We start from the raw sequence: 13,125 nt of genomic DNA on the forward strand, positions 1-13,125 counted from the left end.
CAATGCATAGAAAGCTTCCATTGGACAGATGCTGAATTAAGCCTCTAGGGTAGTGTGGAGCTATGCTTTGATGGGTCAAGACAAGTGGGTGTGTGCTCAATCCATCCAGAACATGGCACAAGAAAGTAATTCTTCATTCACCACTGAAGAAACCATCCTTTCTGCTTACCCTCTTCTCAGAGAACTTAACTTCACTTTTGGTTTTTGGCCCTCACAACAACTCTCAAACATTCAGCTCTGTAACCTCCTAAAAAGTGTTTATTTTTAACTTTTCTTTAGATGGTATCAACTTGCACTTTCTGAAAATGAGGTTTGTTTTCTTTCCATCTACTTGCTTGACCTCATAGCCTATAATTCAAGTTTAGGGAAACTTATGCCATATGAAATTCCTTCCCAAACAAAATATATTATCTTGCCCATTTCTCACAAAACTGTCTTTTGAACCACATGCTTACTGTCATCAGCACAAGCAAAGTATTTTCAAGGACATACATTGACCACAGGGAGGCACTTGGCCCAGGATGAGAGAAAACTGATGTTTCCTTCCCTATGCACAACTTCCTCACTTGTGACGTGCATAATACCCAATCTGGTTGTTTTCCTTCCTATGAAAGGTTATTACAATATAATTCAACAGTTAGATTTTATGATAAATAAGGAAACATCTCTAGCTATTTCAGTGCCTTCGGTTTAGTCTGAATATGTCTCTTTTCAACATTGCTAAGAAGTTTTGATCAGAAGAGAATTACAGAACCAGGCCAGGGATCCTATTTACATTCTAGGAAGATTTGACTTTAGAAATGGAGTTGTTGGAATGATGGTTCTGAGAAGAGAAGATAGTCTAGAGATCAAACTAGAGATGACAAATAGCTGCTTGGAATGATTCGCTGGGCACAGCACTACAAAAGCATTACATTCTTATTCAGAATCAGAGAGCTTAGAGTTGACAGAGGTTCTAGAGATGTCATGAAAATTCCTCACTTTCAGGAAGAGAAAACCAAGAGTCAAGAAGGTTAAATGACTTGCTTAGGGTCACATAGCTTGTTTGTGGCCAGATCCAGGGCTTGAACCCAATTTTCCTGACTCCCATCCCAGTACACTTTCCACCTCACTTTAGAGTTGCCATGTATCTTGAGTCAAGGAGTGTATTTTAAACATGTTATTAATTTGACCTAAATTTCTTTTTATAACAGTCCTTTCAGAAAACTCATGTGGTCCTTGAAGTAATCTCTTTTATGACTCTTTATGTATCAGTTGTTTAGAGTTTAGAAAAAGTCTAGATGTCTGTTAAACATATCAGATATTTCAAAAACTCTAAGAGAATGTGTCTGAGAGAGATATGCCCAATTAAAAATGATTTTGTCCTCATTTGAAATATTCAGAATAGATATGTAGAAATATAGGTCTACCGAATTAAGTAAAATTAGTTATTTCCTAGCATGATTTAGCAAGATATTTCTCAAAGGTCTAACCCAGTGGTCGGCAAACTCATTAGTCAACAGAACGGCAAACCGCGGCTCGCAAGCTGCATGTGGCTCACGAGCCACCGTTTGCCGACCACTGGTCTAACCTACTTCTTATATTCCACAATTTCTTAGGATTAAGATGACAAAGAAGCTTTCCAAATGTCTTTGATGGATGGAAAATGAAAACAGAGTAATATTTTCTTCAGCAAGGTGTAGGTGACTTCCTTGGAGCTATTTCAATAAGATGTCTTAGATGGTAAGTAAGAAGTATCAAGAAAACATTTGGGAGTTGATGCATTGGACACATATGAGCTCTTAAAACTCCTTCCTCCCTGTCTCATCATTTCCTTTGCTTTGGAGTCAGGTGAGAAAACTGTGGAAACAGTTGGGAGAAACTCCACTTTGGTCCTGAAGGAACAAAGAGGTGGCTTCCTGTGACATTAGCAGGATATGAACCCCTAACAGTTCCTGTGGGTCCGCTTCCTTTGCTGGGGCAACCTCGAGTTTGGGCCTTTAGTCATACTCCTTCCCATTCTGACTTGTGAAATGCTTTGGTTTTAATTTATTTATATCTTTTTTTTCTTTGATTCATAGATTTAACTGAACTTGAGCCCTGCCTGAAAACTGAAGTTTACATAGTTTTTATTATGTACATAAACTAGTGATTTACATTGATTTACACATGATTGGTGCCTAATTTATTAATCAGCACACAGTATGTAAATATGCTGAAAGGAAATCAAGATTTTAAAATAAGTTTTCCATAATATTCATAAACATTTGCACTGGTGTAGTATCAAATCTAAACCTAATGTTAACACCAGCTTCCCGGCCAGGGGGAAAGTAATGGGCATTGCTGGGTGAAAAATTCTTTCTTGAATTTCAGTCCGCCACATTTGACAGCAGAGCTACATACAAATGAGAATGGTTTGCCTCTATTTCACTAGGATGCACACATAAATGTAAACTTTGTTTTGCATTTTAGGGAGACATATACAGATATTATGCCAACCATGGTGGATAATTTACATCACTGGGGCAAAAGCAGTCTTTGGAGGAGAAATATTTTAAATACTTAAGAAAGAGGAGGCTTTCTAAACTGATTTGCATTTCTTAATTCAGGCTCTTATTTCACTATTTTATGATATATTTAACATTTGTCCCAAAATAATAATAGTTTTTATGGGTCAGGTAATTGCATTATACTTTTATTTCTATGAAAATGATAGTTATTAAGAATCCAGACTATATCTAAGCTAAAATGTTATGAAGAGAAAATAAGGCCATGGTTAATCCCATGGAACATGGTTTGTGAGCAAATTGCTTTGAAACAAATAATAACAAATTGAAAAAAATGGGGCTCCATGTCTTTCTAAATGAATCATAGCTCTTTTTTCTTTAAACCAAATTCAGTACTTTTCTTCCTTTTAAGTTTAAACCATTATTCTAGAGTCTTCTAATACACATACAATTGTAAATATAGCATCTATAAAGATAAGATTAAAAGCAATACATACACACATATATTATTTTTCCACAAATAATTCAAGGCCTGCAAAAAACAAAATAGAAATTCTGGGAGACAAGCCAATAGAAACAGTCAAACCACAACCAATCTGGGGATGGAAACTGTGACTCTGGAGTTGTTTATATAAGCTAACACTCAGTAGGTGATAACTCAGATACAATTTCATGCTGAGGAGTTTAGTTTTTGTGTGCAAAGGAGGTAAATCCATTTTTGGAGGAGAAACAGATTTTTGTTTCTGTCCTCCAAGAACATGAAAATCACGAGTACTTTTACAAGGTCTCTATGAATAGCCCCAGTTGTCTGAATATGTAGCTTTTTAAAAATGCCCATGTCAAGGGTGAAGTCTGTCTGACTTGGAAAGAAGGCAAAGGTCAATGGGATGATTCTTTCCAACAGAAAACTCGATGACTTTCCCATCAGCCTCAGTTCTTTTAGGGTAGAGGGATATTATGTGTCAAAACAAGTAAGACAAAAACCTTCTGATGAACAATTGTCCAGAGGATGTATTTCTGCAGTTGTAAAACCTAGGATTAGTTCTCATTCTTCAGGATGTGCCCTGGGTCAAGTGTATTTCTGCTTTTTTAACAGGAAATCAAATCTAAGGATTTTGTTTTATGAATGGTGGGGTTCATTTTGCATACAAAGAACATTAAACTTATTAGCCATTCAGATTAATTGATGCATTTCACTCCTCTCAGAGTATTGATACTAACAAGTTGGTTATTTTTTGTTTAGGGTTTAAGCTTTTATTACCAATGGACAAGATTCTTGAGGGGATTTTATAACTATATAATAAGCTGATGAACTAAATTTCAAAAGTCCTATGTTCAAACTCAATTTCTTGGTGACAGTCTGCTGGCTCCTACCTTTTTTATTCTGATTTTTCTCCAATCTGTATTCTGCATTCTTCACACCTATGAGATTTCTGGGGTCACTGTTTGCTATGAAACAGGAGCCAGGATGAATTTTTTAAATCCCTAGCTCTTGCCAGAAATATATGCAAACACCACAATATCCAGTATATGTTTAATTATGTTTAATATATGGTTCATATTAAAACTCAGGAACAAATGGTGCCGACATGGCAAAGACATTCCTTTCAATGGAATATCTCCTTCCATAAAACCAAGACCTTGTCTTTATGATAGGGTGGGGACGAAAAGAAATCTTAGGTGTATGATTAGAATCTGTGACGTGCCACTGGGATCTGTTCCTGAAACTGACACTAAACTGAAATAAGTCCTGTTACTTTTCTCTTCTTATATATCTTTAAATTAGTATGTACTTCTGTGAAGCTTCCACTTAAGGATATGGTTGGCTCTTCATATATTTGGGGAACATTCACCAAAGATGATAAACTTTTAATCCTGTATTAAGAAGACCAAACTGTAGAGAAACCTCTGATTGTCAGTAAGTTGATGCTACATAGGAACATGGCAACCTCCCTTGTATTTTAGTAGTTACTGTCCTATAGCAGGATTTGCCACAAACACTCTCACAGATCCCTAAGCCCAATTTGTTCTTCAATTTTATGTCTAAACTGCAAAATCATAAAAGAAGGTTGGTGATAAACTTCTAAAATAGAATAAAATCTCTCAGAAGAGATGAAAAATACTGCTTATCAAGGCAATTGTTATGTTCATAGACTCATCACAAAAAGCCTTCAATTAATAAAATCTATCAAGAGAAATTTTCCTTCCTTCCTTCCTTCCTTCCTTCCTTCCTTCCTTCCTTCCTTCCTTCCTTCCTTCCTCCCTTCCTTCCTTCTTTCCTTCCCTCCTCCCTTCTTTCTTCCTTCCCTCCTTCCCTTCTTTCCTTTCTTCCTCTCTTCCTTTGTTGATTTGCAGTTCTAAAGTTTCCTGTTTTATATCACATGACAGCTGTTTTTCAGATTTCAAAACTTGGTGAGGTACCATATCTGGCTCTGCTAAAATACTGTCAATTATGACCTCAATAATAATCCTCCGTCCTTTTGTATACTCAGTCACTTCCACTGTCACCTATAGGGTTGGTTTCCTGACAAAGCTATCTACACACATAGAGCCAGCTCTCTCCACAAGGTCTTTCCTAAGTAAATCCTTCTGATGTTGTGATGATGCCAAGCTTTGTGTTAATCATACAACTTCTGTGTAAATTATTACAAGTTTCCCAGCTCTTTTGGTTAAGACACTAACTCTCGTTTCAGTGTTAATGGCAAGATGATGCTTGTAGATGTGGACTTAAACAGCATATTCCCCACTGTATCTTTTTCAGGAGACTAGAAGCCAAAAGTGAGCAGGGAAATTGGAATATAATTCCATTCCTAGTGGCCTGGCCTAGGATAAAGATGAACTACTATGACCAATGTTGTTGCAGACACCATCAGTGGAACAGGAGCGAGGTAATGTGGGCAACCAAATAAAGTCTTAGCCTAGAAAACCAGGACAAAAGTCTGCAAAGGAGCACAGGAGTTGATTCCTTTTCATTATGGTCAATGCATTGTATTGAGTTCTGTCAGCATCTCTACAATTCAAATAAGGATCTGAGCCCCTGCTCACTTTTCCTGCTTCACTTACTCTCACATATTCTGTCTCTGAATATGTGAAACATATTCAGGAAACAATCTCTGCTCAGGGGAATCTAAGGGTGAATGCAGGGTTATTTGAAGATTAGGGAGGGAGCAAAACAGGCTTGCTTAGGATCTCCAGATGGTTCCTCCTCTTGCATTGGGAGTTAACACTGGGAGACCTTCCTACATCTGGGGATTTACTCAGCACATGCTGCTCACCCTGCAGCAGAGCAGGACCCAGCCTGCAACAAGCCAGCAAACCTATGAATCCCTCAGACTCATGGAACAAGAGTAAAATCAGAAACCTTCTTCCTAGGTTGCCTCATCCACATCACCAATTTTCTCTACTGTTTGCTCACCCCATCACTAGTAGGCACTTTCATTGACAGTGATATTCTGAGTGACTCCTGACTGGGTTCTGATGATTGGACTGGGAGAAAGATGAGGTTCTGTCCTTAAAAGGGGCACAGCATGGTGTGAACGCACACCGATGTCCTGTGACAGCCATGGATGGGGAAGGGCCCTGCTCCTGGCCTTCTTCCCCACCCTGCCCCCAGCAATGTGTCACAGCTGCATCTCACAATTACAAATGCAGGACAGTATCTACAGCACGAAGTCTATGTACACATGGACCATTCCCTTGGCATGCTTGAGAGAGACACACACACGTACACACATGTACACCCACGTGAGAGCGAGAGACGCGAGCACGCACGCACAGCAGAGAAAATTAAAATGGCACTTCCTAGCATTTGCGGCATGACTAGTGCTCAGGATGGTGGGAGTGAAGAGAAGTGTGTGGGGGTGGAGATAAAAAAGGGGGTATCTGGGATGAATGTGGGGAGCTAGAACACACTGGAGTGGGAGGAGATGTTCTTAGAAGTTGGTGATAGTGGAGGCAGAAAGCCAGAGAAAGGCTCAACACAGGACTCTGCTTGGATTCCACTGATAGTCTCAAATGGTTACGAGTCAGCTCAAATGAAAACAGAGGAAAAAGTTGATGGCAATATACACACAAAGGCAAGACCTTGCTTCTTTTCCCCTCTCGATGAAAAAAGGTGAAGGAAGGATCAAGTGTGCGGGGGAGTTAATATCCATCTGGTACTTCTTCACTTGTCCTAGTTTTACACCTGGATGTCCTTAGCATGATGGGTCTTCACACAGCATACATCTGCTTAGACATACACATATCCTAGTAGAACTTTTCCCACCCTGAATCATACTCAAATGGTTACTGATGGACTTGAAAATTGTTTTAAATGTTGTATTTTCTTCTTCCTTTTCTTACTTCCCCCTTTATTTATAAACACACAAAGTTGTGAAATAAACAGTCTCCCCCCATCTCACTCTCTCTCTCTCTGTATCCTGTGTGACGCATATTTTGTGTGTTTTTTTAAATTATTTTAAAATTTTTATTCTATTAACATTTGCTGAGAAGGCAGAGCAGAGATGCTGCCAGCAGCCACAGTGGTACGGCCAGACTGATGGATCCATTTATTCCTCTCACCGACCCAGGTCCTGCAGAGCAAAAGAGAGAGGGAGAGAAAAGAGAATGGTTACATCTGGCCCACTCTGTGTTAGGGCTGACTGCTGCCCTGTCAGAAGTGAGGCAGGTCTGGTAGGCACCAGTGCCTCCAAGTCAGTGCGCTTATGTGCAGCTCAACAAGGTCTCACATTCCTTCCTTAATCCTTCTTTTTGAACTATAAGTATCTTAGGAATTATCATTGGTTCAAACACCTCTAGATACAAAATGCTTTCATCAGAGAACGTCCTAAACTAGCTATCCCTGACATGTCTGAGGGCGTGGCGAGCCCCTCCTCACCCAGCCTCCTCTTGCCCGCTCTGCTCGGCATGGCAGCCAAAGCTGACACTCATTAATATTCCCACCATTGGAGAGGGTCCTTCTGCAGCCAGACAGGGGCTCCTCTAGCCGATTTATCACAGCATCTCCATCAATAAAACATGGAACCAATCTGTGACTCTCTTGTTTCTCATGGGGGAAGCAGTAATTATTTATTGGTTACAGGGAGGAGAGCTCTTTCCAAGTAATATTTAATGACTGCTGACACTTGAGCTTCAAGGTGCAAAATAAGTCAACTCATTGTAGTATTTTAAGAGGCAGAAGGGGATCACCTGGTCCAAACTCTAACTTGGACAGTTTAAAATCAAAAGTAAAGACAACAACAGAAACAACAGAAAACAATAAACAAACACGACTTAGGGAGGTTAAGAGGCAGGTCCAAACCAGAAACAAGACTAAGACTTGAAGTTGCCCAGAATTCAACCTGGAGTGGCAGTCTGTGTGCTGCCCACTGCCACCCTGGTTTTTCCCAGGTAGACAGGAGTTGGGTGTGTATGTGTGGCTATAGATCTAAGAGGGAGATTGTATTGGAAAGGAAAGTGGAGAAGCCATGTATGTGTTGACAGAAAGAGGAGGATTGGGGCAGAAAATGTTGCTCTGAAGAGCTTGTCTCCTACGCTTTGCTTGTCCACTCTCTCCTCTTGTATGGTTCTTCTGTAAAGATCCATTTTTTTAAAAAAATACTAGTATTTTTCACAAACAAGACTTTGAATTGAAGACTGTATGTTTAGAGGATGACATTCAAAAGAGAGATTGGTGTGACTATAATTACGGGTCACTTTGAAGTTTTGAGGCACATATGCAGACGAATCGGTGTGAATGAGTGTATATGTGAGTGTGTGTTTAAACTTATGATGGTTCAAGTGCAATGAAGCATCTCTGGTATGTGAATGTTGTCAAAATTGTCAACAAACATACCAGATTAGAGGTAAAATTACAGGGAAAGTGTTGAATTCAAAAACATTCTCCTATTCTATGTTTGTTTGTTTTTAAAATAATAACAGCAACAACAACCATACAAAACCAGTAGACAATTAGGTAGCTCTTACTGCAAGGTACTGTTATAAATGCTTTACAAATACAAGCAGTCTACCATGCTGTGAGGCAGGTACTCTAATGAGCCCAGTTTTACAGTGAGATAACAGAGGCAGAGAGAGATGAAACCTATTGCACACATTTACACAGCTAGCAAGCTGGGGTTTTTACCAGGCAGCTGGCTCCAGTCTTTGCCTGTCACTACTACACAAGTTACCCAGCGAAGGGGTGCCAATGAGTCTCTTGGCCAACATTTGGCAAATGAAATTTGTCTTTGTTTCAAACAATACCCATAACAAACAAATCAACATGAAGACATCCATTGTCTTTTTTTTTTAAAAGTGATTTCAATAGAATATTTAGACTAGAACGGCATCTTTTAAATATTAAAAATATTACTTACTATAAAAATATGAATATATACAAACTTTGAACAACATAGTTAGTATACAATGAGCTTTATTATATGTAAAGATATGAAACTGCAGATTAAAATTTTAAATATTCAATCAATCAATCTTTTAATTTTCTGAATGGCTATAGGATCATATTAATATAAAGGCACTTTAGCTACCTTTAGGTTCATGCCTTTCTTGAGGAGTTAAGGTTCAAGAAGATCATGTTTCTTGCATGAAACACCTGATGAAGAATTGTGATTAAAATTCAAGTGTTCTGAACCTTACCCACCTGTCGCCTCCCTATTTGGCCCTGTGTTATCTTTAAGCTCTCTTAATGGCAGCTCCCAGGGCTTCTGGCCTGATGGGTGTTTTAGCTCCTCTATATGCTGTAGGTGGCATGAGCTCAGTGGCACATTTGTTTGAATTAGTGTGTCAGTGAAGCAGAGAAAGACTACACACAAACTTATACCATTCCTGGTTAAACAAATTTGATATAGGGATGCTGTGAAATAGAAAGACTCTAATTCTGCCTATTTCTTTAACTTTATTTTTAGTGCTGGTACAGACTAGATTATCATAATGTCCTGGGAAATCTAAAAAGCCTAGTCTTACCATTTTTTGAAGGGCAGTAAATATTTGAGAAAGCAAAAATTCCATCATTGAAATATAGACATATATGAACCTAAATAAACATGTTTAATATAACATTTTGCTAATCATGTACATACATAGGTACTACAGAAGAATATATTTTATATTTATATTCATATATATATATATATATATATACATACTTGGTCTTTTCATACACATAATTGAGAATAAACTATCACTTTCACATGATATTCTATGTTACATATAGGGAATCCCAGTATGACTATTAATAATCTTTAATTTTATCCTTAATAAAATTATAACATAGTTGAAGTGAATTTTGTAGATCTGTCAATTATTATTTTTAAGTGCTCTCATATAGCTATTTGATGCACTTATATGACTTGCTCTTTTCACAATTGGTTTTGAGAGTAAATAAATAGACTTGAAAAATATGAAGGTAAATGGGAGACAGTTGGATAATCATCACAAGGGGGCATGCAATTATAGATATGTATATATGACTACGTAGGAGAGTACTTCAGTTAATGGCCATTTTGGGGAAAATAATCAGCTAAATCATTAATTATGTTTTAGTTCATAGTTATGAAATTTCTGCTTATTTGTGGAAATGCAAATGGTAAAACTTATTTCCCACACCAGATGGCCAGGCTTAGCACGTATTTTGCTATACAGACAGATAGAATGAAAGCAAGAGTCTGCAAACATGAATTAGCCTGAAGAATAGATGGGCAAATAGAACCATAATTCAAAAATTGCTACACGCTTATCACATAACAGACAAATATCATATCTTGATCTTCAGCCACATTCTATATGTGTGTATGTATAGGTGTATGTACATGCTTACATGTGTGGTATCTAGTAGATATTCAACAAATGGTAGCAGAATCACTTATTGCTATTAACTATAAATATCTGGATTGCAGAAAGGCACAAAATACCCCTGAATCAAAGGGTTAGTTTGTGAATTGGTCAAGGCTTTCAATGTTTGACCCAGAGGGGCAAAATTTAGCTGCAGCGAGATTGAAAATCTTGAGTCAACTCACCACATCTAGGTTCTCAACCCCAGGACAGGATGATAAATGAGATTGTGTCAAGGTGAATGCTGGATTACACTTTGCCATCATAATGCTTAAAAAGAGAATGTGTGACTCAGGGCAAGATAGATACAACATCCTGAAATCGAGGAATGTGAGTATTTTTTGGCAAAGTGTATATACTACAAACCTGATGCAGGATGCTGAGCCAATAGACCAGTCTTTCAGTAAAATTCCAAAGAAAGAATAGGTGATTTTTCAACACCTTCTTTAAAGTGCACACTCTTAGTGAAACATTGTGATTCAAATTTGGACAGACATTTCTGTTGATCTCCTGGGTAGTGAGGGCTCATTTCAAAGATTGGGGACTAGATGTATTCAACATAATCATTAGTCACACCCTCAGTGATTGTTGGGCAAGACTTTCATCCTCTAAGCCATTGAGGTCAATCATAATTTTATTCCTGTACATAGTTCAGCCATACAAGAAAAGAGGGAAGGCCAGACAAGTTTAAGTTTGAATTACTATTTATAATTATTAAGAGCTAACTGAGTGACTGAAAATAAGACAAAAACTTAAATAATATAGTTAACACTTATTAAGCGAGAGAAAAATAATAATCTCCCAAATCTCTCTTAAATGTTATCCAGATAGGCACATAGGGGCCTGGGAAGCCATGTTTAATTAAAGGAACCCTGAAAAGACTGACTTTGGCGCCACCTACTGTCCATATTCAGCCAGTTCGGCTTCCTCTGGCTGAATAAATTGAGAGTAGAACGGGAGATATATTTGATGTTTTCCTTGAGCACTGTGTCTTAGAATTAAATTTGGGCTCCTCCTACATAATTCTTTATGCATTATCTCCCCTCTCTATAAAGTGAGTTTTGGGTAGGGTTTCACAGTAAAGTTGGAATTATCACATCTTTTCCATCAAAACAGCATCAAATATTTTGCCATGCAAAATTCTAAAATTTTAGGCCAATATTTAGAATTCCTTTGGGTGAAACTAAGAATTTATTTCAATGGTCTCTGGAAAAAAACCCAAACACACACACACACACACACACACACACACACACACACACACACACACCCTGTGCCTTATTTTTCCATTCATACCAAAGCCCTGAGTTATCCTATGTTCCACTACTTAAGATTCAATTTTAATAGATAATCATGGCGCTGGGGAGAAAAGGGCTGAAGAGGGCAGTAGCTTAGATCTTCTTGCCCCAAATGATATTGGTTCTATGTATATATTTCTATTTGCCTCCTCCCTGCTGCCTTCTGTGGGGACTAGCTAGAGCTGATATAAACAAAATGCTGGCCCTTTCCTGAATAAGCAACAGTGTCCATAATCTCTGTGGTTCTTGGTCACTGGTGAGGTCTAAATCCCACAAGAATCATTTTTCACTATTGATAATGATCTTGGTTGTCTCATCTCCTTTGAGGTTCAGAGAAGAAGACATCTTCATAGGAAACAATTACCAATCCAAGTGGGTGGCCATGAGGACTTAAGGAGGATGGTGTTTGGCCACAAAGGTTCCTCTGTGGCTCTGGTATAGAGATTTCTATTGGACTTGTAAAGAGGTAATTGGTAATTGTTTGCATTTTAGGGTCCATTTTTTGAAGCTTTAACCTGAGTGCACTGTTATTGCAGGGAAAAGTATGTGAATCATGTGCCACATGGTTGATAGAAGTACATGGGGCAGTTGGAGGGCAATTCCTAGGAGATCCCAGCAACCCTGGTGTACTACAGCAGGGTGAGGGTAGATGAAGACCTGGAGAATGCTGAGGCAGGAGGGAGTATTAAATTCTCAAGTCTTTCATTTTAGGAGACCCTGCTCTATTTTTCTTAGAAATATATCTACTTGAATAGCCAACAAGTAACAGTAAAGTCAGTTCTATGTAATTGGGCAGTGAACATTTCCAAAAGTATATCTTTGCAATAATTAACCATGGGCACTTAAGATGAGGAAAGTGGGAGGGGGACAAGCTGCTCAGTTCCAGACATTCAAAAGTGAATAACTAAAGCAATAGAGTAGACATGGGTAGCAGGAGCTTTTTGTGAAAGAGAAAGTTGCAATTTTGGAATAAATAGTGGCAAATGTGTTATGGAAATTATTTTCACAAACTGTTGAGGTGAAATAAACTCTAGTATATAAGACCCTAACACACTGCTGTGAAATTTTAATTTTAACATGTAGAAGGTAATTAGAAATAAGAACCATACCTTTTTGCTTGAAGTGCACGGTCGTGCCAATTTCTAAAAAAGAAACATTTAGCAAAACAAAAACAGATAAAAATTTTTTACCAATTGATAATAAGCACAAAAGTAGCCTAGTACTCTCCACTGAAAGGAAAATGAGAGGAAAGGTGGAAAAGCATTCTAGTAGAATCACATATTGATAGAGATGGAAAGAAAGTTATGTGGAAAGAGATTGGTTGGTTGGAACAAATGTTGTGCATTTGGAGGTGGCAAAATCAATTTGTAACTACAAATACTTGGTGTCACATGTTATATGTGTAGACAAGTACAAGCACTCTGAGTATGGCATGAAGATGAACTCTTGACTGCAATTTTGTGAAATGATAGAATATGTCTGGCTCCCAACACCATCCTACCATTTTGCCC

General features: G+C 38.1%; 1 protein-coding gene across 2 annotated transcripts in view; it reads right to left on the minus strand.

The window, feature by feature from the left end:
• Window positions 1-2,051: 2,051 nt before the first annotated feature.
• LSAMP (limbic system associated membrane protein) overlaps window positions 2,052-13,125 on the minus strand; it is a 672,385-nt gene continuing 661,311 nt past the window's right edge. The window contains exons 8-9 of one of the 2 annotated variants that reach the window (XM_080658064.1): window positions 12,724-12,756; window positions 2,655-7,060 (exon numbers count right to left, since the gene is read on the minus strand). In XM_080658064.1, the coding sequence (XP_080514190.1) occupies window positions 6,963-7,060; window positions 12,724-12,756 (131 nt within the window). In that variant the 3' untranslated portion in view covers window positions 2,655-6,962. Of the gene's footprint in view, window positions 7,061-12,723; window positions 12,757-13,125 lie in introns of both variants that reach the window. The other variant, XM_080658065.1, reaches the window with a different exon arrangement.

This window comes from Plecotus auritus (assembly GCF_963455305.1).
Source record: "Plecotus auritus genome assembly, chromosome: 2".
In the NCBI taxonomy this organism is placed as follows: domain Eukaryota; kingdom Metazoa; phylum Chordata; class Mammalia; order Chiroptera; family Vespertilionidae; genus Plecotus; species Plecotus auritus.